Source organism: Poecilia mexicana, unplaced genomic scaffold (genome assembly GCF_051168715.1).
Source record: "Poecilia mexicana isolate PSO_F unplaced genomic scaffold, ASM5116871v1 scaffold_23, whole genome shotgun sequence".
NCBI classification, from domain to species: domain Eukaryota; kingdom Metazoa; phylum Chordata; class Actinopteri; order Cyprinodontiformes; family Poeciliidae; genus Poecilia; species Poecilia mexicana.
Genome location: NW_028263392.1, coordinates 1,677,782 through 1,701,147, shown reverse-complemented (window position 1 = coordinate 1,701,147; position 23,366 = coordinate 1,677,782). Strand labels below are relative to the sequence as shown.

The following is a 23,366-nucleotide window of genomic DNA, read 5'->3' as shown; positions in this document are numbered from 1 at the left end:
TTTTTGTGATCTCTTGTGCGTTTCAGGTGGTTTTCTAAGGAATAACTTCAGAAATCACTCACCATTTGTGTGTGGTTTGGGTAGAAGGTTTGTTCATTTAGGGGGAACTTCTCAGGGCCGAGGGAGTGGTAGAGCTTAATCATTTGAGAAAACTGTGAAGAGAAATAAACAAGAGGACAAAAGGTGTTGGGTAGAACCTGCAGCTGTATGAAAAAGCATTTAGAAATTTCTCTTAATTTAGCTTTCTTCACCCTTAAATATTGTTTTTTAATGAAAAAAAACTTTAAAGTCAGACGGAGATAACATGAATAAGTCCAAAATTAGATGATTTCATTAATAAGGTGAAAAAACTACTCAAATAACCAGTTCAAAATTGCATTGAGTATTTTACTAAGGTTTTCTATCACTCTCCTGCAGTCTTGGTGACCCTCAGGACGAGTGCGGCAGTTGGTTCCCGAAACCACAAAAACAAAAAAACTTGTAAAACATGGGGTCAATGCGACCCTGCCAGACCGCACGCAGGGTCCAAATGACCCAGTCTCTTACGACCGCAGGAAGGTTAATGGATATAAAATTAGCATGATGATCTAAGAGTGACAAAAAAATTTAGGAACAGAAATCTGTAAGACAGCAATGGAGCTAGCGCTCTATACTTAAGGACATTTATGATTAGGATGTCAGCTGGTTGATGGCTCATCTTGAAGTTACCGTCTGGCACTGGGATAAAAGCTTTTCATTGTCTGGAAATTTAAGGAAATGGGACTGAAACGGTTGAGATCCACCCAGTCAGAGCTGGTTCTACCAGCCGTTGTTCAAACAGCGTGTTAAGGCAACATCCATGATCCCTTCTAGAAACACTGGGCGCCACACAGACAGTGAGTTGAACTTATCTTTCATTGTAATTGATTTGTACGGGCAGATCCAGACTCTAGGGATACTATGCAGTGATTTGACCACCACGGGAAGCAAAAGTACCTCTACAGACCAAACAGCATAAAAGTGTCAGTCCTGGTGAAACATACTTTAAACTCAAATTGTACCTGACAACACCGCATTCATGAAGCCACACAGAGCTAAGCATTTACATGTTTTTCACTGGAGATTTCTGGCTTTTCATTTCCTACAAAGCTACTAATAAGTACAGTGACAAAGACCTCCTGCTCCAGGCACAGGTGTTCCTGCTCCATGTAATGGCCCTTATAAATCAGCCAGAGGCAGCTGCTGAGAGGGTAAGTCTGAGCACCCTATGGAGGTTAAAGCAGAGCAGGGAGAGCTGTTTAAGACTGCTTACCACCCAAGGTTTGCTGCAGAAATTATATAGAGAGAAGAGGGAGTTGACACTCGGCACGCCACCGAAATGCAGGCCGATCACAACATTCCTGAAGTCCTCGCCAGGAATCATGCTGTAGGCGTGTTGGCGAATCAGGACGAAGTCTGGCTTAAAAGACCTGCAGACAGACATCAAAGGAACCATGAACGTGTACAGATTGGTCAAATTTAAAATGCATTAGGTGAAAGGCCTCAGCATCCAGGAAAAACCATTTGGCTCAACTGATCGGATGGCAGATTTCAAAACCAGATGGCAAAGAGTTGTGAGAATTTCTTGAGGTGGGTGGTGGACAGAAGAGCGCTATGTCAGAAACTCTCTGAAGGACTAGTTTTTATTTGTCTATAAGGACGTCTGAACACCTGATAGTCTGGTAGACTGGGTTCGACTGGGCACAGAAATTGCAACATTTGCTACGTTGAAGGAAGCAACATAAAAACCTCTGGAGACACAGAGCTCAACCTCCTTCTTCAAGAGATTTAAACAAAAATGGAGTAGTGTGAGATTTTAACGGTTGAAGGACCAAAAGCCATTTCTCTCACTACCGCTAGACTCAGAAGATTGTTTTGATTGTATTCACCCAGAATGCCCTGCACTGTTGTCCGCAGCCTGCTTCTGGAGTGATCTCCAGTCTGCTCGGCGTTCACATACACATTCAAACTGCATTCACTTCAACCAAGCCGGTTTTTAGTCAGACCAGAGTTTGCTTTTTTGGTGAGGTTGGGCATCCACACCTCCCCAAACAAACTGATCTTTCTAGGCAAATAAACCAGAGTTTGATTGAAGCGGACTAAACAAGGCTGGTGTGAATCTTCATCGCATAGGTGGTTACGGTTATGCTACAGTTAGCAAAAAACAAACTGAAAATCTATGCTTGTTTGTTATAGCGGCAATGTAAGACTCCCAGACTCCACTAAAGGCTTTTTGTGAATTTGGAATAAACTTAGAGGATAACATAAACTGACATTATCTGTTTAAATAATAGCACCTGGTTGCACCCTAACCCCATTTTGAGTTAGGTATTGATAAAAGGCTGGCACAATGAGTCTGGGTGAAAATCAACCAAAAGTACAAAAGGTACAGAACAACAAAGAGACACCAGGACTCGTCTCGTTGTCCTCAAATTACTTAAGTCCGACTGACGTTAAAAAAAAAAAAAGATTTTAAAAATGCATCAAATTACATTGGTACAACTACTGTGTTCATTCAAAAAGTTAAGAATGTCATGTTTTATTAAAACCTAGACTGAAGTTGTGAAAAGTCAACTTGATCTCTGGCTGATCACCAAAGACAACATGAAGCAACACTGCCAGAAACATACGCTGAACAGGATCCGTGTTCACACCGTCACCGAACCTAAAATACTTTTGTGCAACTCAGTTTATGATCAACTTAAAGAGAACAAGTCCCAGACCAAATCCTCATCCGTCCACAATGATGCCTGACAGTTGGTGTGCCGTTTGTGTTGATGTGCTGCATTTCTTTTTGCATCCACGTTTATTTTAATACAAGGCTTACTACCAGTAGCCTGTTCAAACAAACTGTACTGGTTCAAACGTTTTTTCAATGGTGGTTCTATTATGAACTTCAACACTGAACATGCTAACTGAAGAATGGGATGGAGCTTTTGTTTTCATTTGCAATTTCTCTGACATTTACAGCAGTCTGACTTCTGACTGAATTTTTATCAATCTGGACCTCAGATTCTTTGGAAGTAACCTTCCAACCCTTCCCATGTTGTTTGGCAGCAGCAGGTCCATTGCTGATATTGTTCATCTTTGGCATTGTGCAGATCATGTTCCTCTAAAGTCCTAAGAAATCAGGAAGAATCCACTCAGCTGGATCATATTTGCTGATTAACGTTTCTGTTAATCGGAAGGTGGAACAGACCAGATCATTTATATGTTGAAACCTCAGAGCTGCTTACAGTTTCCTACAATAAATGACAGACTGGATGCATTTTAGTATGCAGTCATCATGAGTGACATCTTTCCTTAGTGAAACATCCCATTGCGACCTGACTGTGTTGGGGACAGAAGTCTCCAGCACTTCTCAAACTCTGTCAGCATATGAACACACACCGGCTGGGGTGTGTGTGTGTGTGTGTGTGTGTGTGCGCGTGTATGTGTGTGTGTGTGTGTGTGTGTGTGTCGATGGTCATGAGCTTCATTAGTCTCAGACTGTCGGGCTGAATAGGTGAAGAACTTCTCATCGATCCAATTAGCCTGATCCTTCCTTTACAAACTGTTCTGGGAGTGAATCCAAGTGTTTCATGAAGAACCTGAAGTCCTCAACCGTTTCACATTTATTAGAATAAAATTAGACTCGCATACTTTTGTTTTTTTTTTCCTTCAATAACTTGTTTTCCGTTTTGCTTTCCTTAGATTTCATGAACTGATGAGATGAGCAGGTTATGTCATCTCTCTTTGGGGATTAATTAACTGGCTGAGCAAAGGTCATGCTGGCTCTCCTTCTCATGTCGCCAAACTGAAAGGCTGATTCAGGGAAGCATTAATCAGAGAGGCAGCAGAGAGGCCCAGGGTAGCTCTGGAGAAGCTGTAGAGATGTGCAGCTCAGGTGGGAGAATCTGTTGACAGGACAACGCTACAGAAGTTTGGCCGTGTAAAAGAAAAACCGCTACTGATCCTTGAAAGAGATTCAGACGTAGTCCTGTTAGTACTTCTCTACAAGCCACATGGGACACAAGCAACATGTGTCCCATGTATAACGCTCTCTGTGTCTCATTATATTTTACATTGTCATCATTCATATTTGCTCTTTCTGAACCATTTGAAAGAAGGTTTGTTGCAGTTTATTGTTTTCATGTTTTACCAAGGTATTCAACATTGTTGTTTTTGCCATTTTCAGTTTCTACATTATTTATTTTTACATCAGCTGTTCTACACCTAACTGCACTGATTGAACAAATTCAAGCTGTGTTGTTTTTATATGTTGGACCAAAGTTGTGAAGCTATTGTTGTATTTAAGTGTGCTGTACTGTTGCAGAGTTATCAAATTAATTTGTAATTTGGTACATTTATGTCTGTGTTTAAAAATAAAAAATAAAACGAAGAAATGTTTCAAGTCAGTACATAGGTTCTTCTGTACCGGATCGGTATCAGCCGATACTAAATCTCAGATATCGGTATCAGAAGTGAAAAATGTGAAGAAAAGAAGAGAAGGAACAACTATGAACATACCCCAGGACTGACATGTCTGTGACTTTTCTACAGTAAAATTAGTGCCAAAAGATGATGTTGTATGTTTTTTTTTAATCAACATTCCTTAGACTGGAAGCTATTCATACTTGGGACAATGCGCTGCCATTTGGTCTCCAGATCCCATTATCATGAAGAATCTCTGACCTTCTAATAAGCTCTGAAGGAATATGTGTGTTCCAGAGAGCATTTTTCTCCATAAAGGCCCTGTGCTTGTCTCAAAAGCTGATGAAGGCCTTATCTTCCTCCATCAGCCTGTCTCACGTTGATAAGACTAATCGCGGTAAAACTCAGTGGGAATGCCACAAATGTCAAACAGTACATACCGAGGCTCAGTCCAGGGTGGATACACAATGCTGCATTGTGCTGCGGGGGCTCTATGCCGTCACAGGGAAATGCACCTTACAGAGAAAACTCTCTGCTTTCCTGTTAACAAGAACAGATGCCGCTGCATGACACCAAAATAACATCTAGGTTTGTTTTGAGACTTTTTGGACTTTAAAGGTCAGTACTTTGAAGAAAATATTTATACCACTTGTGCCTTAGCATTACACAAGAAGAAAGACTCAAACTCAATTTCGTTTCAGTCTGATCATTCCCCTTTCAAGGGGAAATTTCCTCAAATGAGACGACTTTTTGAAATAACTTATCTTTCTATGGAGTTGTGATTTTTCGGATTGATTCCTTCAGACTATAGCAAATCATTATAAGATATATTATGTAGAAAAAGAAATGATTGAGAGCAGAAGAATTCCTGAGGCAACCAAATGATCGGCAGCAAGGCATTACATTTCGTAAGCATGTCCAGCAGCTCTTTTTCACTATTACGAAACAATGTTGTATTGACAAGAATGCTGGGAAAGCTGAAGTCCTTTCAGCTTTCAGAAATTTTCCCTCGAATGAATCATACTCCAACTAGCACAAAGACTTACCCAACTATGAGAGTCTCTGCTAAAATCTCTCATTGACCGTTGCCTAGTAAATGGAAGTTGCTCACCAAAGCCAACATGGTTCCTGATGATTTACTGACCAGTTTTAGTCTCTAAGGTGGTTCTGCTGGACAGCTCATGTTTACCCCTCTGGTTCTGCAACAGCCCCCTGAGGGGAGCATGTTAATGCATTCTACATTAAGATTATCACAATGATCGGTTTGGCAGTCGAGTAACACATGTAATGCAAACATGTAATGAAAACCAGTGCACTACCAGTGTGGGCTGAATGGGTTAACGATGTTCATAAAGGTCATTACAATAATCGTCTGTTGGCTTAATCATCAGACCCTCACATAAAAACCCAGCTGAACCTACTAAAAGGAAGTTAGATTTTTTGACTTTCACTATTATTGCGGGTGTTAGGGTCCTCGCGGGCGCCGTAACGTGTGCTGCAGCAGCATTAATTAAGCCCTCTAAGAGCAGTAAAGAGAATGTTCCTGACAGTTTTACAACTTTCGCCTCACATTTCATCCCCTCTCCCCCATTTTTAGTTTGGGGATCTGGTGACAGCCCATGATACTTATGGTTCAATTATCTTAGCAAACCACTTCCTCGTTAAAGGTTTACCAATCAAGTGAGAGACACCGATCAGTGCTGGCTAATTGTTTGTTGTGCATTCTTCTTTTAGTACAGCTGGGAATCTGTGGTTATGGCAGAAAGGAGACAGGCTGCTCTCAGGCTTCTCATACTTTGGCTGCTGTCATCTGCTGTTCGGCCAGATCAGCATTCCCACTCTGAGCGGAGAAGCTTGATGGAGGTTTTGGCAGCGAGAGCCAGAGAAGCCAAAGGGCTGACTGCAGAATTTCATCTGGAAACAACATGCCACAACTACTGTACTTTGTGGCATACCGTTCTGCTACGCTACACATGCCACGTTGCACACTCAGCAAATTGCTACAGACGGTTTTGACAACAGGTATTTGCTTGTTTTCATATTCCGCAGGTAAAACTGAGTCTGTGTCAGTCACACTCTGCCTTAGGAAAGGCTGATGTTGTCTATACCTGCTGATGTTGGAGCGATCCAATGAAAACTGAGTAATAAAGCTGAAAAGTAACTGAGTAAATTTGAAGGAACATTCGCATTGAAGGATATTTTTCCTTCCAATAGCTGGTACAGTGATGTTTGACATGTATTATGATAAATGTGGGTCTCAAAGCTCCTCTGGTCTGTCATTATGTTCACATGCGTCTTGAGGAAAGCACATTCACACACCCTAAATAATCATCAGACCCTCACATAAAAACCCAGATTAACCCAGAAGGATGTTACATTTTTTGATTTTTGGTTAAAAAAGAGGGATTTATTTTTCCACAATAACTAGAGGAAATGATCTGGCATTATGGTTGATGCACTTTCAAATTTGAGAAAAGAGGGGTAAGGTAAGGGCTCTCCAAACTGCCCAGGTGACACCATTTACCATCTAGTTGGCTAGTGTTGGATGGGGCTGTATGATGTACAATAGATTTTTTTTTTAGCTTGATAATCATGTTTTAATGTCTTAACAAAGTTGGCATGTTGCTTCATGCGTTTCATGCATGTTGAAGCTGCGGTTTCCATGCTTCTAACCATCAACCTCACAGAGCAGTCCTCCCTCACAACTCCCCTCACTTATCTCCTTCAGACTAGCCAGAAACAATTAGCAAACACCTGGTAGAACTGAGCATCAGCTGAGCTCATTACAGGAGCTACTTCTCTGTTCAGCTCTGGTTAAAATGTAGTTGGAGGGTTAATAAAGGAGCCATGTTGTAATGACTTCCTGAAGGCAGAGTGTTAGAAAGAACAGGAGTGTTTTAAAGAGACAGAGGCCTGATTTTAAGGCGTTAAATTGCAAAGTGGAATTTCTTTGTAATATCTGATTTATGCAGCATTTTTATAGCTGCAGATACTCAATACTTTATTGCATATAGTGGTATAAAATGGCACTATGTGCCTGGAAAATACATAATGCATAATACCAAGACAATGCCAATATCGACTTTTTGGGGGGCAAAATGAATGTACGTAGCTGAAAATAGACACCAACATCGGTAGCCTACAAGGTACTTGTTAAGCTTAAGGTTCTATATTGATATTAGCTGCCGTGATTCTAACACAAACCTACGTAGCTCCGCCCAGCAGCAGCAGGTCTCCTTCACAGGTGGAAACCCAGCGCGAGCGTCGTAGCGCTCATGTTGCGTTTAAAGGCGGCTCGGAAAAACAGGTTACAACATGTTAACAACGGATTAAACTCTGTCACTTTTAACTGCTGATAAAAGTGACAGAGGACAAAGATATGGGAAGTGTGGAAGCCTCTACTGTATCAAATTGACATAGGAATAACAGAGAGTTGGCCATTCTAAGGTAAAAACCCAGCGCATACAGTGTTCATGTTATGTTTTTGTTTTTTTCATCCAGATGGCTTCCCGCGCCCCCCCCCCTCCAATGACACGGCGCCCCCACAGTTTGGGAACCTCTGACTTGGTGTCTGTTGTCACCCATCGCCTCCACCTTTATTCGCACACGGTGCTCCAGACATGCGCAGTGGTTTCCTCTAAGCCAGCGCTTCTCAATTCCGGTCCTCAGGCCCCCCTGCCCTGCATGTTTTAGGTGTTTCCCTACTGCCACACACCTGGATTGAATCTATGGGTGATTAACAAGCTTCTGCAGCACTTGATACCTGCAGAAGAGGTAATGAAATCATTTAGATCAGCTGTTGTGAAATACAGGCACATCTAAAACATGCAGAGCAGGGGGGCCTGAGGACTGGAATTGAGAAGCACTGCTCTAAGCGGGAGAAGATGTCTAACTAATCGATAATAGCTGCATAAATCATAAGATATGGCTACATGTAAAACCAGCAGCGCTTCGCTTTCACAGACGGTGGGGACTTCGTCCAACTTTTAGCGTCACTTGGAAGGAAAGCTTAAAAAAAGGTAAGATCTGTGGAAGTGATGCTAGCAAAGCTAGCTGTACAGGGACACATGTTGCATCTGCGATGAAAAAAAGTTGTCACTCATGCGCTGAATTATTGTGTGGAGGTGTTGACTGAGGTGTCGCATTTATGGGACAACGCTGTGACCAAAGTGCAATGTAGTGATATGACATTCAGGAACGATCCGATTCTTCTGGACAGATCTTTGCGCCATTGGAGAGTGTTCATAGTGTCGTTTACCGTAATGTAGCGCAGGGCGCTGGTCTTGGTCTCAGGTTCGGTGGTCTTGACTACAACTCTGCTACGTGGCTCCTCGATTGCATGTCTTCCCCCCCCACACCTTCGTTCCATCCCCCATCAGTTGGATTTCTTTCTAAATAAATGTCACTAATGAAGTTCATGCTATGTTAGGACAGGAAACAAGATGTTTCCATCCCTGAAATTATGATGCATAGAATCACATATAAGTCTAAACTCGTACAGAGAATAAACACAATAAGAACATGTTTAATCTGTGACATTATTAAAATGGCACATTTATGATGTATTCAAATTAAATACTATTGGCACACTTAATGATATTAGCGATTATGTTATGTATTCAGCAAGTACTTTTACTTTTAATACTTAAGTATTTTTACTTTTACTTAAGTAAAATGTTAATGTGGTACTTTGACTTTTACTTGAGTACATTTTTGCCTGTGTATTTGTACTTTTACTTAAGTACATTTTTTGAGTACTTTCTCCACCACTGTGTCAGACAGGTTGGGTTTCAGTATTTTTGTCCCCCCATCCCCCACATCAGAGTGTGAGTTTGTCTAGTGACACTGAAACCAAAAGTGCAATTTCATAAAATATCAACAGTAAATAATATTTTCACTTAATGCCGTTTTCTTTTTGATAACTTTTAATCATTCTTAACAGAACAAGTGTTTACTTTCCACCCTGGTTGCTCCCTAATGTATTCTGACACTACATTAACATTCTTTTTTTTACAATGCATAGCACATGGACAAGTGTGAGAGCAGTGAAACCACAGAACTGTGAGAACAAGAGCTGCTTGGTGGAGCCAGCGCAGGGCAGCATGTCTGCACAGAGGGGTCAAGGGTCACATCGGCCAGGAGACACGTGGAAAAGTAGGAGCCTGCTTTAAATATGGCTTAAAAAATAAACCCGGCATTTGTGTGTGTGTGTGTGTGTGTGTGTGTGTGTGTGTGTGTGTGTGTGTGTGTGTGTGTGTGTGTGTGTGTGTGTGTGTGTGTGTGTGTGTGTGTGTGTGTGTGTGTGTGTGTGTGTGTGTGTGTGTGTGTGTGTGTGAGTGCCATCCTAGAATGATCACATGCACTCAAAGAAAACTCAATCACATGGCGTGTGTTTAATTTGTGCTTGGGAAGCTGGTGTTTATGCATTCCTCTGGCGCAGAATGAAACACGCGGCTGTCGCAGACATAATTAGGACATAATCTATGAAATGGGAAGGATCTGAAGGGTCTGCTGAGTTTTTAGCCAATTCTTTTATCCAAGCTATTCCCCTGCGGCTCTTTCTGGGAGGAAACGCGGCAACTAAACGGAAACAAAAGCAACTTCTAGAAGTTGAACTTCTGACTTTATAGCTGTGGGACCACTAAGCGTTATTAGTCATGTCCCGGTGGGACCGGCTGCTTGAATTGACCATTATTCTATTTGTAGACCAGTTCAGAGTCATAAGTGATAAGCAAAGTAATTTGGCGGTGAACGTCAGTGTTTGTGAGCGAGGCAGCAGTCACACCATCTGAATACAATTTTGCCGTTCTATCATTACTGAGATTTCACGAAAAAAATATTCCATATCACACAATAACCTCAGTGTCAGGGCTGGAAACAGGTTTCATTGTTAAGTCGGCTGCTTTGGAATCCCCGAGCTGACGACTGTCCTCAGGACACAGTCAGGCCCCTTCCTGTCACTGGGTGGTTCTGAGGCTGAGATCCAACATTTAAGCAATATTCATAAAGGCTAAAATGTTTCTGCTGAGGCAATGTCCTAAAAATCAGCAGGAGAAGCATTGCTCCAATTTTATTAACTGTTGAGATATAATGTGTTGCAAACATATTTGAGAGGGATGCTCTACTTTAGCTAGAGCAGGGAAGCCAGTTACAGTAGATCTAATACAGTCCAACCCTGAAAGATTAACTGCTTAAAGGGGCAGTATCATGTTAAATAGACTTTCTTTGAGCTTGACATCATGTTATAATGTTATTGAGTAAATTGAGAAAAATGTGGTTCTAAAAACAGTCAACAGTTCCCGTCAGGAATCCGTTCCCTTAAGGGAATTGTTCGACCTTGGTCAAACTGAAGTCATACATCAATTATCAATCACATGATTTCGGGACGTTTGTTTTCACACACACCTTTTATCGTCAAAACACGCCGAGCCGAGCTCCTGTGAAGCCCCTCCCACTACGGTTTACATCATGGAGTTTGGTCATAATGATGGTTTACATCAGTAAACACAGTGATCACAGCAGAGAGGAACCATTATTACAAGTTCACAAATTCGGAGGAGGAAATAATGATTGATGAGTTACAACATTTTATTTTCCATGTTACTGGAATCCCAAAGGAAACACATGGAACGTGTTGGTGGGATGTTTATCCGCTGCATCGGACCAGAACAGAGCGGGAAGAGTTCGGTGTTTTAGTCCAACAGTACTTACTTCCTCTCAGCCTCAGACAATTGTTCCCCTAAACTATCCATCCTGCTCTGTGGCTGAAAAAACGGATTCTGGAAGTTGAGTAGTTTGGTCTGTTTTCCACATAAACAAACATTCCCACAAAATGCTGACCAAACTCACAATAGTTTCACATGCAGAGGGTGGTGAAACGTTCACCAGGGAGGCTGTGACAAGAAGGGACGGACGACCTGAGGCTGAGAAAAAAAAGACGCAACTTCTGTCACACAACTGTGACAACGAGAACTGATGTCGGCTCAGCTGAACAGAACCCTGTATTGTGGGTCATTTCAGCCAATATCGTTTCATCTCATCTCTTCATGTTTTAAAGAGACCAGCTAGCACAAGAAGAGCTACAGTCACCTACAACTAAATGCAAAGACAGCACTTTTTCCACCTGCTTTAAAGTTATGATGCACGTCAGTAAAACACAAACCAATTAACCCAAACACTAAAAATATACGTCAAGTGTGGAAATGGACGGCACTAAAAGTTTATCCTAAATTTTTGGTTCTTCAAGCAGGCCACTTGCAACTGCGATAATGCACACCCCTGAAATTGCCATGACGACTGCAGTTTGGCATATTGTGCTGCACTCATTCAGATAAAGCAGCACCATGAGGTCATCTTTCCTACCAGAATCTGTTGTTTATCTGTGATTCTCTCAGCAGTTACCTCACCAGACAAAGCAGTCCCTCTCCTGGCTGCATGGCGCTCATGCCTGGTCACTTTTTCATTCCATTACTGACCTCAAATGTTTTCAAGACAGGTTTGTTTGTATGGAACATTTGAGCCATAAGGAAAGTTAAGTGCTTTACATAATAACATAATTGTATATGGTGAGTATTAACAGCAAATGAGAAGCAAACATTACATTTTCACAAATGCCATTCTCAAAATCATCAATAATGAGGAGTAGACTTAATCAATATTCCGGTTATTATTAATCAAAGGCAGCTCTAAGCAAACGGGTTTTTAGCCCTTGATTTAAAGGAACTCAGTGTTTCAGCTGTTCAGTTTTCTGGAAGTTTGTTCCAGATTTGTGGTGCATAGAAGCTGAATGCTGCTTCTCCATGTTTGGTTCTGGTTCTGGATGCAGAGCAGAACCAGAATCAGAAGACCTGAGAGATCTGGAAGGTTGATACAACAGCAGACCTTTAATGTGTTGTGGTGTGCATTGATTCTAGATTCTTCTCTTTAGGTCCAAAGATAATAACTTTGGTTCTGTTTCTGTTCAGCTGAAGAAAGCTTTGGCACATCCACACATTTATCTGTTCTAAGCATCTGTTCAGTGATGCTCTCGTAATGTAGAGCTGTGCATCATCTGTGTAGCTATGGTAACTACTCTAATTTCTTATGATAACCTGAGCCAGTGTGGATGTTAAATCATCCCAGGATTAAACCTTGTATTGACTTCTGTCTGCTCTGATGAGAAGTTACCTACTAACACAAAGAAGTCCCTGTTCTTTAGGTAAGACCTGAACCAGTCAAGTCCTGGTCCAGAAAGTCTGACTAGTCACTTAGGAATATTAAAATGACTGGATACAGTGAAGAAATAATTTGTGCCATCAGAAACTCGACAAAGTTCATTCTCCAACTGTGATTTTTCAGGTTTTTTTCCTTCTTTTGTTTGTTTTCCTTGACAAAACTGCACCATCTCTCCTGAGCGTTACCTCTAATAACTCACCTGACGACTTTGGAGCCACCTTTGTTGACCTGCATGTCCACCATGCATCCTGAGTTGACGTAAGAGGCCAGGTTGATCTCTGAGAACTCCGCCTGGGAAACCGAAAAGCAAAACCCAAGTTTAGATTTTTACAGCGACATGAAGCATGAGGTCACATGTATGTGCCGCAGATGAACCCCTTGACTCAACACTATTTCTTTTGGCCTGTTGACAGCAATACGTCTACATAACGTTAAACTAAATTGCTTTCTTACGTCACCATGCCTTTCTGCATTTGCACGGAGTTGAGCAGAAGACAAGACTGGGAGAGACAGAGCGAGCTGGTCGGAGAAGGCAAATTGAGTTATCCCCAGTCTCTGGCCTCCAGGACAGTGAGGGCCTTGTGAAAGGCCGTAGCTTGGCTACTTAATGACTCACTCAGACTCCCAGAGATTCTCAAAAGGAAGGGACAACAACTCCACTTCTGGGAAAGGAATCTTAGGATGTGTGGGACCAACAAGCAAAAAAAAAAAAAAAAAAACATTTGAAAATTCAAGAAATGTATAGATGGCATTGACCAAAGTGGAGACAAAAGAACAAACAAAAAAGACCATTAAGGTTTGTTTCTTCCAAAAAAATGTTTTCATGAAGGGAAAATTCAAGAAATACAAGTTTAACATACATGCAGGAAGCTGTAACGTACAATCTGTTTTACCAGCTTAAGTCTACAGACAAAAGCTCACTGTATGTGGAACTCAGTTTCCAAAAGTCATTCACATCTTCATCACACATTGGGCATGTCCTGCTATTCAAATCAGACCCAAAAAATCTAAAAAAAAAAAAAAAATAACAAGAAACCCCTCAAAAAAACTTTACAAACAAAAAAAGTGTCCTGATTTCCCCCTGCTGACAATCAAACCGGCCTGTGATTTTTCAGTAGTCTCTACCACCATGACAGCCACTCTGGTATCCATAGAACTTGGTGGAGCTGCAGCTTCTGTGCTTTCAGACAGCGACACGTTCTGCCAGGGTTTCCTGATACTAGACTGACCCCGTCTTGAGTTCGGCTCCACTTTCATTTCATCGTTCCACTGAGCAAAATCCTCAAACCCTTTTTTGGCATCAACACGTACAATTGGGAGCAAACTGGAGCCGGCTCCTCTTCTGTTTTGGTGTCAGTAGTGGTCAGGCACAGAGCGCTGGAGTGTTCAGTATCTAACTGTGAAAACTGAAACCTCAGGGCCTCTGTTTTCTTTTTGTATCCTTTTACCTCTGCATGCAAAACAATGATCTGTTTTTTTTTTCTAAACTTTTCAGATGGTTTTCTTGATTTAGCCGTATATTTCACATAGGATGGATTGAATCATTTTTAAAGCAAGACTCCACTACTCGCTTTGAAATTGAATTAGAAAGTCAAACTATTTAAACTGTTCTTGTGTGATTTGTTGGAGTTGAATAGATGTAGAGACAAGTGGAAATGTGAAAGTTCTCCTTCTGGCAAACAGATGTGAGTGTTTGTGCTTCACCCCGCCTTACATTCCATCTCACTCCCTGAGGTCTATTGATCAGCTAACCCTGGTGGCTCTGAACACCAGGATGATGGTAACAGGGCAGTGGCATCGGCAAGCAGATAATTCTTTTTCCCATTTCTAAACCATTTCAAACTCCCTTTCTTTTCTGGCTTTCCACACAACATAAGTTTTCTGGATGCAGCTGGTCAGCATTCCTTCCATCATTCCTTTGCACCAGGTAGAGTTTTCCCTGGAGGTACGCTGAACGGCAGCAGGTTGACCTCACGCAGGAATAGCTGGTGTTTGTTGGTCTTTACATTCCTTCAAAGCATGAGACATGACACAAATGGCACAATAAATGGACCCTGCACAAATAGCCTGCTGACCATGTGTGGGAAAACAAAAATTCAGATGGGCAGGTCCCGGTCAACGCTCCAGCAGAACACCGTGCAGAAAGCACAGCTGCATTTCATTTAAAAGTGAGCGCAAGAAGCCTGAGTAAATGTTGGACCGAGAGTCTCTTACTGACTCTTAATTCTGCTGGGTGCAGCCATAAAATATCAAAATATCTCAACAGATAAATGATCAAGTGACATTATAAGCCATAGAAGTGTCAAAAACCGGAGCGAAGAGTTATCTGCTTTGCTGTTAATGTCAAACAACAGTGCTCTGCCAATGAGCATGAATCGTTTTTTGGTTTTTAAAGAAATCACTCAAATTATGCAACGTTTTACAAACTCAATTTTTCTTCTCTCTATTGAAACTTTTCCCACCGAGTCTCTGGGGAAATCTCGAAAGCAAAATTTGCATATTGAAGTACTTCTCTGCACACATGCACCGCACATGGCTAACGGTACTTGGCACTCCACTAATCAAAGAATTAGGTTTACGATTTAAGGCTTGATGGATTAAGCTCTGGACTGCCTCGCTAAATAAATAGCTAAATGCGTGAGGGAGAAACGTTCTGTGGCCGAGTTGTATTGGAAACATTTGCATGAAGCATAGGGAAGAACTTCAGACTGTTACTTTTCTATGACGGGAAAATCATTGGGTCGGTATAAAACATAAAAGCTGCTCTAGTCAATTTGTTTTCTGTCATTTCCTTTTGATCCTCATGCAGGGTCACAAAAGTGCGTTGAGATTATGTAACGCCAGATTTATCAAGAGCCTCAGTTTCTCTTCATTATGCCATTTTAGACCGTACTGTCCATCAGAACGCAGCAACAGAGAATCACACCTGCATGACCTCTGCCCTATTGGTCGGTCCTAGATTGATTCTTTCAGCTTGTTGTGATCCAGGTATCCAAAAGGTTTCTTGGCCTTTCACAATTGGCCTTGCAGTGCCAACAATCTCATCATGAGTATTATTAAGCAATCCAGTTAACTGCATGAAAAGTTGCAGGTAAAGTAGCCGTATGCTGACTCTTCCTTCCTTAACCAACACATCAGGTCATGACACAAACATGGAGATCTTGCTTTAGGTCTTAAAGTAGAATTTCAGCAACAAATACTTAGTTTGTGTCCAAAATGTGGACAGACAAAACTCCAGCAAGTGCTTCTTGCTTTGTATCCTTAAGGCTAACAGCCATGACACCAACACCAACATGATGTTTTTTGCCTGTAAGACTAATGGTCATGATGTGATCAATGCCTCTTTGCCTTTAAGGCTAATAGCCATGACATCAACAGGCTCTTCTTGCTCTGTGTCCATAAGGCTTGTAGTCATGATGTCGACAAGGACTTCTCGCTTGGTCATGCTTCTTATCAACAGATTGAAAGAGTGCCATCCCAAACATACGACAGACTTAAGACCTAAGCTGATATGAAATGACTCATCTTTTACTTCTCAGAGGTTGCCAGTTCAGATCTTGGCCGGCGTGTTTCTGTGTGGAGTTTTCAGATGTTCTCCAGATTTGTGGTTTGTTTTTGTTTTGTTTTGTTTCTGATTGTTTCTCATTATTCTAAAATGTTTCAATCACGCTCTCATTTCATTAAATAAATGAAATGAGAGCGTGATTGCCTTGTTGTGCATCTCTGTTTTCGTCCATGTGATCAGACAACATGTGCCGGATAAATCCAAAATCCATTGAAATGACTTTGATTTGCATGTAAAGACGGTACATTAATAACAAGACAAAGTCAAGCTGAAACTGGAAGCTAACTTTTAAACATAATGAAGATTGAAACTATTCTTTAAACTGACCTTTCACAACTTGTGCTTCTTTTATCCTCCAACAGCAAGTCCAGTCGGTTACTTTCTACACTTTTCTGTGCTTTGATTGGCATTTGATATTTTAAGACAGCTTTGTCCAACCTTGGACGGCCTTGAATCCATATAAAGAGGAAGTATTATCTGCAAGTTTCTCTACAACACCCAATCACAGTGCTTTAACCCAGTGGTTTCCAAACATTTTCTGCGCCCCCCCACCCCCTATGGATTACAAATGGCTGTCTGGTTGAAACAACGCGTGTGACGGGGGGGGGCATCGACTTTTTTGGGGGCAAAATGAATGTACGTAGCTGAAAATAGACACCAACATTGGTAGCCTACAAGGTGCTTGTTAAGCTTAAGGTTCTGTATTGATATTAGCTAGTCATCTTTTAGCTAACATTACCTGCATCCAACAGCTTTACTCAACTCAGTCGGTTAGTTTGGAGGGAAAAACTGTGAAAAGTTCTTTGCGTTTTGCTGGTTTGCTGCCGTGATTCTAACACAAACCTACGTAGCTCCGCCCAGCAGCAGCAGGTCTCCTTCACAGGTGGAAACCCAGCGCGAGCGTCGTAGCGCTCATGTTGCGTTTAAAGGCGGCTCGGAAAAACAGGTTACAACATGTTAACAACGGATTAAACAGTTTTAACTGCTGATAAAAGTGACAGAGGACAAAGATATGGGAAGTGTGGAAGCCTCTACTGTATCAAATTGACATAGGAATAACAGAGAGTTGGCCATTCTAAGGTAAAAACCCAGCGCATACAGTGTTCATGTTTTGTTTTTGTTTTTTCCATCCAGACGGCTTCCCGCGCCCCCCCTGCAATGACACGGCGGCCCCCCTAGGGGGCGCGCCCCACAGTTTGGGAACCTCTGCTTTAACCTATTTAAACACTATGTGGGGGTGGGAGCTGAAATATATGTGCAAATGTTAATCCTCTTTCCACTGGAAAAAAATAAAAAGATAAACTCCCACTTCTATCTAGTGAATGTATGAATATGCTCAGACACTCCTAAGCAAATTTGCACACCCAAGTCAATTCTTCCTTCTTAGCTAATCCCATCCCAAACATGGAGACCTACGCTGACTTTGGCTGTGGCAAAACAAAACAAGAGAGCGGGCAACTTCCTGGCTTCTCTGATTGGATGGTTAAGGATGAGAGGAGACTTAACAGCCATTGTTATTGGGCAGTAACAGATGCAGTGGTTGGTGCCCAGAAGGCCCAGGAGCCAGGAGGAGAGGTTTTCCTCAGCACCATGGATACCATCATGGTTACTCATTCAGACACTAGTCTCGGAGCAGCTCTCGCCCTGGGAAAGGAAAACAGGAAGTGATACATCGAAGAAATGCTTTCAGACCTGACTGTTATGTGCTGAGCTCCATCCACGGCCAATTCAGAACGGCTTTTTGATCTGCCGCTAATAAGAGCCAAGGTTTGGCTTCGGAGTTATGAACAAGTTTAACTCAATTTGAACTCAACAGAAACAGGTACAGTAGTAGACATAGTGTTTTAACACCAATTAGAGAAATAAAGGAGAAATTTACAAGTAATTCTTTTTATTCCTGAATAATTGTTAAGACACCGATGTTGGATTACGATGCTTTGCATGAAGTTTAAGCTTTAATTCATCCCAAAAGTGTTCCATTGAGTTGAGGTCAGGACTCTGAAGGCTGGTCAAATTATTCCACAAACACATTTGTCCATATCTTTATGGACCTTGCTTTGTGCAGTGGTGTGCTGTCAGGGTCCGACAGCAAGAGGTTTCCCCTAAACTCTTCTTAGAAACTCAGGGACATGAAATTGTCCTAAAATGTCCTGATATGCTAAAGGTCTAAGCTTAATTCCTGACAGAAAGCCTCACACCAAACGTTGTACTCGACAGTGCAGACAGGCAAATGTCTTTTTCTCAAGGGAACAACCAAATTCATAGCCGTCCAGAGGATTGCCAGACTAAATAAACAGTAGTTCCTCCAAATACGATTTGTACATTAGTATATTGTTATTTGATAAAGTGTGTTACTATTAATTCCTTCAACTCTTAAGGGAAATTCAATGTTCGGCTTGTGAAGATTTTTTAAGACGAGTTATTTATGTTTTACAATTTATTTTCTTTTGTTCTTTAAATTTGTACTGAAATGGATACCATTTTTGAAACTAAACTTTTAATTTGGAACTATATTATGCTACAATAATTAATGATCGAACAGCTCAATGCACAAGAATATATTGTGAAATTTTTGTCCATATTGCTTAGCTCCAGATATTTAATTTGGAACTACATATTTCAAGAAACTAAATATTGAATTATTTAATCTCACATTACTTAAATCTGAAACTAAATTAATATTGTAAATAAAAAAACAATATGATTATGAATTTTAATAAATTCCAGATACTTTTTGCATTTCTAATGGTTAAATAAACAAAAGACTGGGTGAAATTAAAGGAGTTTTCTGCAGCACTGAATACATCAGAATGATTTAACACATGGGTCACACAGCATCAGCTTGGGCTGCAGTATCTGTCACTAGATCTGTAATTTTTGTAATTTCGAAATAACCTAAATCACAGACCACTTCAACTGTAAAGTCAGGATTACAGTAAGTTACTCACACGGTCCAAATTATTATCGGCTAATCTTTGCCAAGTACTGTGAATTTTACGTTTTCCAAAGCCCTAAATTATAGAATTTCACTCTAGGGGCGTGAGGGCAATTGGATAAATCAAATATCTGCAATCAGTAACAAATCATCTGTCAGGAGCTCGCTCTGCACAGATTCCTTTTATCAGAGGTGAAAATCAGCTGGAGTAAAAGGGGCTACTGATAACATCCAGCTAGCTGCCTGGGAGCTGGCATGGCTGCAACCCAAACAAGCATCAATAACTGTGAGGCCACACGGCTGCTGAGCAGATGTTGCCCCACAAGATCCTAAACAACAGAGGTGACCCTTGTTCCAGTTGGGACTGAGGTACCAAACACAAACGGTAGAGATGATGAGAAAGTAGCACTGACACAAAATCTGGTTCGGATATAACAAACTAATGAGGGTGTAACGATGATGGTACAAGTGAAGACAAAGTGAAACGCCGAGTTCACATGAAAGAGATGAGACTTTTGTTTTCACTTGTACAATAACGGGTCTAAAATTGAATTTCTAGTTAGTGTAGAATATCTCAGTTCAGTTTTGACAAGTCCATATACTGAAGGTTTGCCCTAAGGCGGTCCAAATGCAAGAAAAAGCATTTCATTTCTTCCATTTTCTAACTAGACTTCCAGAATTTCAGATCTTACAAGAACCAAAGGGTCCTCAAAAACTGGTGAAAACACATGATTTAATTTCTGTTGAGCTCCTCTAGTGTTCTCCATGTATGTGGGCTACGGAGGACTGCAAGACAAAGGCGTTTTACTGCAAATGAGCAAATAAAGCGTAACCATGGAGACAAGTGTGCCTAGTTTGGGAACCTCAGGACCTCATGTGGTCCTGTTGTCGTTCACTGCTGAGTGTTGAGCCGCTAGGATGAGAGTCGGCTCCTCCGCTTGACCCGAAGTGATGAAATTGGTTCTCAGATGTGTGACAAAAACTGCATGAGACTTTGTTTGCAGGGAAGCGTCCACCTCCCCTTCGTGGCACAAGGCCTGGGTCGAACCATTTGTGTATTGTGTGATTGCAACGATATTTTGCATGAACTAGTCCGCTTCCACTATCCTGTTTTTCATACCCCATAGATTACTTTTGAGAATTTCTTCCTGTCAAATGGCTAAAAGCTCCTGGACAAATTGCAACCTTGTTGTCCATGAAGGAGGCTGTCTGCAGAAAGGCTTGGCATTCCCTCTGAGTGTTTCATGTGCAAGATGGAGAATGCAATGACAGGGTGGGAACCTCGGCAGGTTGGGGGGTGATGGATACTGCGGCGGGAAAGTGTGCAAAATTTAAACATTTTGCATCAGCTGTTCGGCAGCGAATGAAGTATGGGAGAGTCTTTAGTCAGAAGTGATTGTTGCCAACCAGAAAATGTGAAGTGCTCTCTCTAAAGTGGGAGTCAGCTTCTGCCTCAAGCAAAGGACTTTAGGTATTTCGGTGTGATTGCGGAAGGACGGACCAGGAGATAGACAGACAGATTCATCTGCTCGAAAAGCAAAGCTCTTGATGCACTGGGCCATGAAAATTCTGACCTCGTGTATGTTCACGAGACATGCATCATGACCGAAACAACAAGATCCTGGATACAAATGAGCTTCCTCTGAAGGGTGGAAGGACTCAGCCTCATCAATTGGTTGATGAGCTCCAATAGTCGGGAGCCAACTCAAAGTAAAGCCACTGGTTCTCTGCGTCAAAAGGAGTCAGTTGATGTGGATCAAGAGGGCCCCTGGGCATCTCCCTATGGAGGTTTTCTGGCCACGTCTCACTGGGCCAAAACCCCCCGGAAAGACCCAGAACTCGTTACAGGGACCATTTATCCCATCTGACGCCTTGGGATCCCCCAGAATGAGCTGGAGGATGTTGCTGGGGAAACGGATGTCTGGGTCTCCCTCCTAAACCTCTTGCCTTTGCGCCCATGGGTACAAAGATGGATGGAAACACGGTAGCCGCATGTGTGATCTGGGGTTACTTTTCAGTATGATGGAATTAAAATACGATCACTATTCGGTTTTAGACCCAAGGACTAGAAAAAGAGACTGAGCACACGTCCAAATTGGCAAAAACAACAATTTCATGAAGGTAAAATTAATGTTTTGGATGATCCAGGACTAAATCAGACAGAAAACCAGTAAGGTCTCAGGAAGCAGTGGATAAGAGATGTCCTCACAATTTAATATATATGGAGAACTTTGTTCAGCCTTTTGTCCCAGTCATTGCTTTGTCTTGTTGTGACCGCCTGTGGCCCCACAAACAGACGTTTACTGGTCAAAGCGAGATTCCAGAACTTAAACTTCAACGTAGGTTGTGCAAAAAGGGGAAAACTGTTAGCTATGGTGAAACTTTATTTATTTATATATAAAAACAGGCTTGCATTACGCCCATCTGCAGCATCCCTTACTGTGGTAGCTCTGTATTTAAGCATGGAGATCAGACCTTATAAGGAGGCGAGCACACTGAAGAGGTTTGGTAATGATGTGGGGCTGCTTCAGGGAGCTTACCACACATTATTAACATGACAGATGGGAGATAGCGTATGATTTCAGAGTCAAATGTCAATCCGTGCAAGACATAAATGGGATAATCACAAGGTGTAAAGACGTGATGAGAAAAACAGCTTTTGGGGTCGACTTGAACAGCTTCAAGCTGCAGTTTGGCTCTATATGGGTGCTGACGAAGGCGAAAAGAGACGGGCTGGAGACAGAGCGGAACGGCTTTGGTTGTCATGTTGCATGTCGTTCGCTTTTCACACAGTCTTCCTAAGGCTTAGCAAAAGCCACAAACAGTCAATGAAGATTCTGGCTAAGGATTAGCAATTAGCAAACTGACCTTTTATCCAAAGTGCAGAAGGCTTTAGGGAAAGGGTGTTGGGTCCAACAAGATGCAAGTAGGTCAGTCTCCGCTGGGTACCGGAGTGCTCGTTTGGTCCCCAAATTATCGACTTAACAGGCCCAAATAATTCTGTCAAGTCTTCATTCAGCTTAATAACCACAGCTCTATGGATATTCAAAGTAAGACGACTCTGATTTCACAGAAAAGTCTCTCAAGTCGTCCGCGTCTAAAGATGTGACCACAACAGTGGAGAACTGAGCAAATGGCCAATAAAAAAAATAAAGAAATCACCCATCCAGCTTTCTGCGGTTCTTTTCTTCTTCCCCCGTAAACACTCCACCAGCATGTTTCAAAGACAGTTACAGTCCCAACAATGGGTAGGCCAACAATCCTCCGGGGTAGAGCTGATGCTGCTCACACTGTCGATGCTGCAAGTCTAGACATATAAACATGTTCCTGTGGATTCAGTTTCAAATACTGTTTGTTTAGATGGAATTTGTTTTATAGCGTTTAGATCAACATCTGAGGAAGCATCACTTTGATGTGAAAAACTGGATACGTCTAGTCAGTAAGTGAAGTTGGTGGAGAACTTATCAGGAGCTGCAGTGGACGGCCGACGAGGTGATCTCAGCTTTGAGAATCGGGGAGAAATTCTCATTTGGGAATCAAGCTAGCAGGTAAGGCTTATGGATGAAGACAGACAGAGATTCCTTGAGAAGAAACTGTTGGAGGCTGCAGAAGATTTGAGAATGGAGTGAAGGTTCACCTTCGAGCAGAACAGTAGCCCAAACCATGCAGGTGGTGTTACAATGGAACGGTGTAGATAAAAATATGTTGATGTATTAGAATGGGAAGGTCAGAGTAGAAATTGGCCTTCACTTACATTTTCCATTCAGTCTGACAGAGTTTAAACTGTTTATTATGAATTTTAGTTTCTAGATGTACAAATGATGGAGACATAACATCTTTTCTACTTCTCAGTTATGTACACTAACAGTAGCAAACATCTTGCTGTTAAATACCTGGGAAGAAGTTGGGTTTTTTAAATTATTTTTTCTAAAGTGTTGTTTCCAAAGTTAAGTATTCAAGTAAAACAGTTCAAATGGATGAACACAAATTGTTTAATTCTTTAAAGAACATGTTGCCTGCAGACTAGTTCATATGAAATTTACTCTACCTGCTCAACTCGAATCTCATATTCTCCGTTCAGCTTCTTTCCCCGAAAATACTTGGCCCTGCATAGAAGAACAACAGAAAAGGGTTTGATGAAACATCAAAAAGCGGGATGCCCAACACATGAAGCATGACACGTACAAACACATCATTACCAAACACTGCACAAAAAAAGGT

At 41.7% G+C, this 23,366-nt stretch overlaps 1 protein-coding gene across 1 annotated transcript in view; it reads right to left on the bottom strand.

Moving 5' to 3' along the window:
* Positions 1-47: 47 nt before the first annotated feature.
* Positions 48-23,366, bottom strand: part of syn3 (synapsin III) — a 33,884-nt gene continuing 10,565 nt past the window's right edge. Inside the window, exons 2-5 of the mRNA XM_015004032.2 lie at positions 23,194-23,251; positions 12,845-12,936; positions 1,292-1,448; positions 48-152 (exon numbers count right to left, since the gene is read on the bottom strand). Coding sequence (XP_014859518.2) covers positions 48-152; positions 1,292-1,448; positions 12,845-12,936; positions 23,194-23,251 — 412 coding nt within the window. The remainder of the gene's footprint in view (positions 153-1,291; positions 1,449-12,844; positions 12,937-23,193; positions 23,252-23,366) is intronic.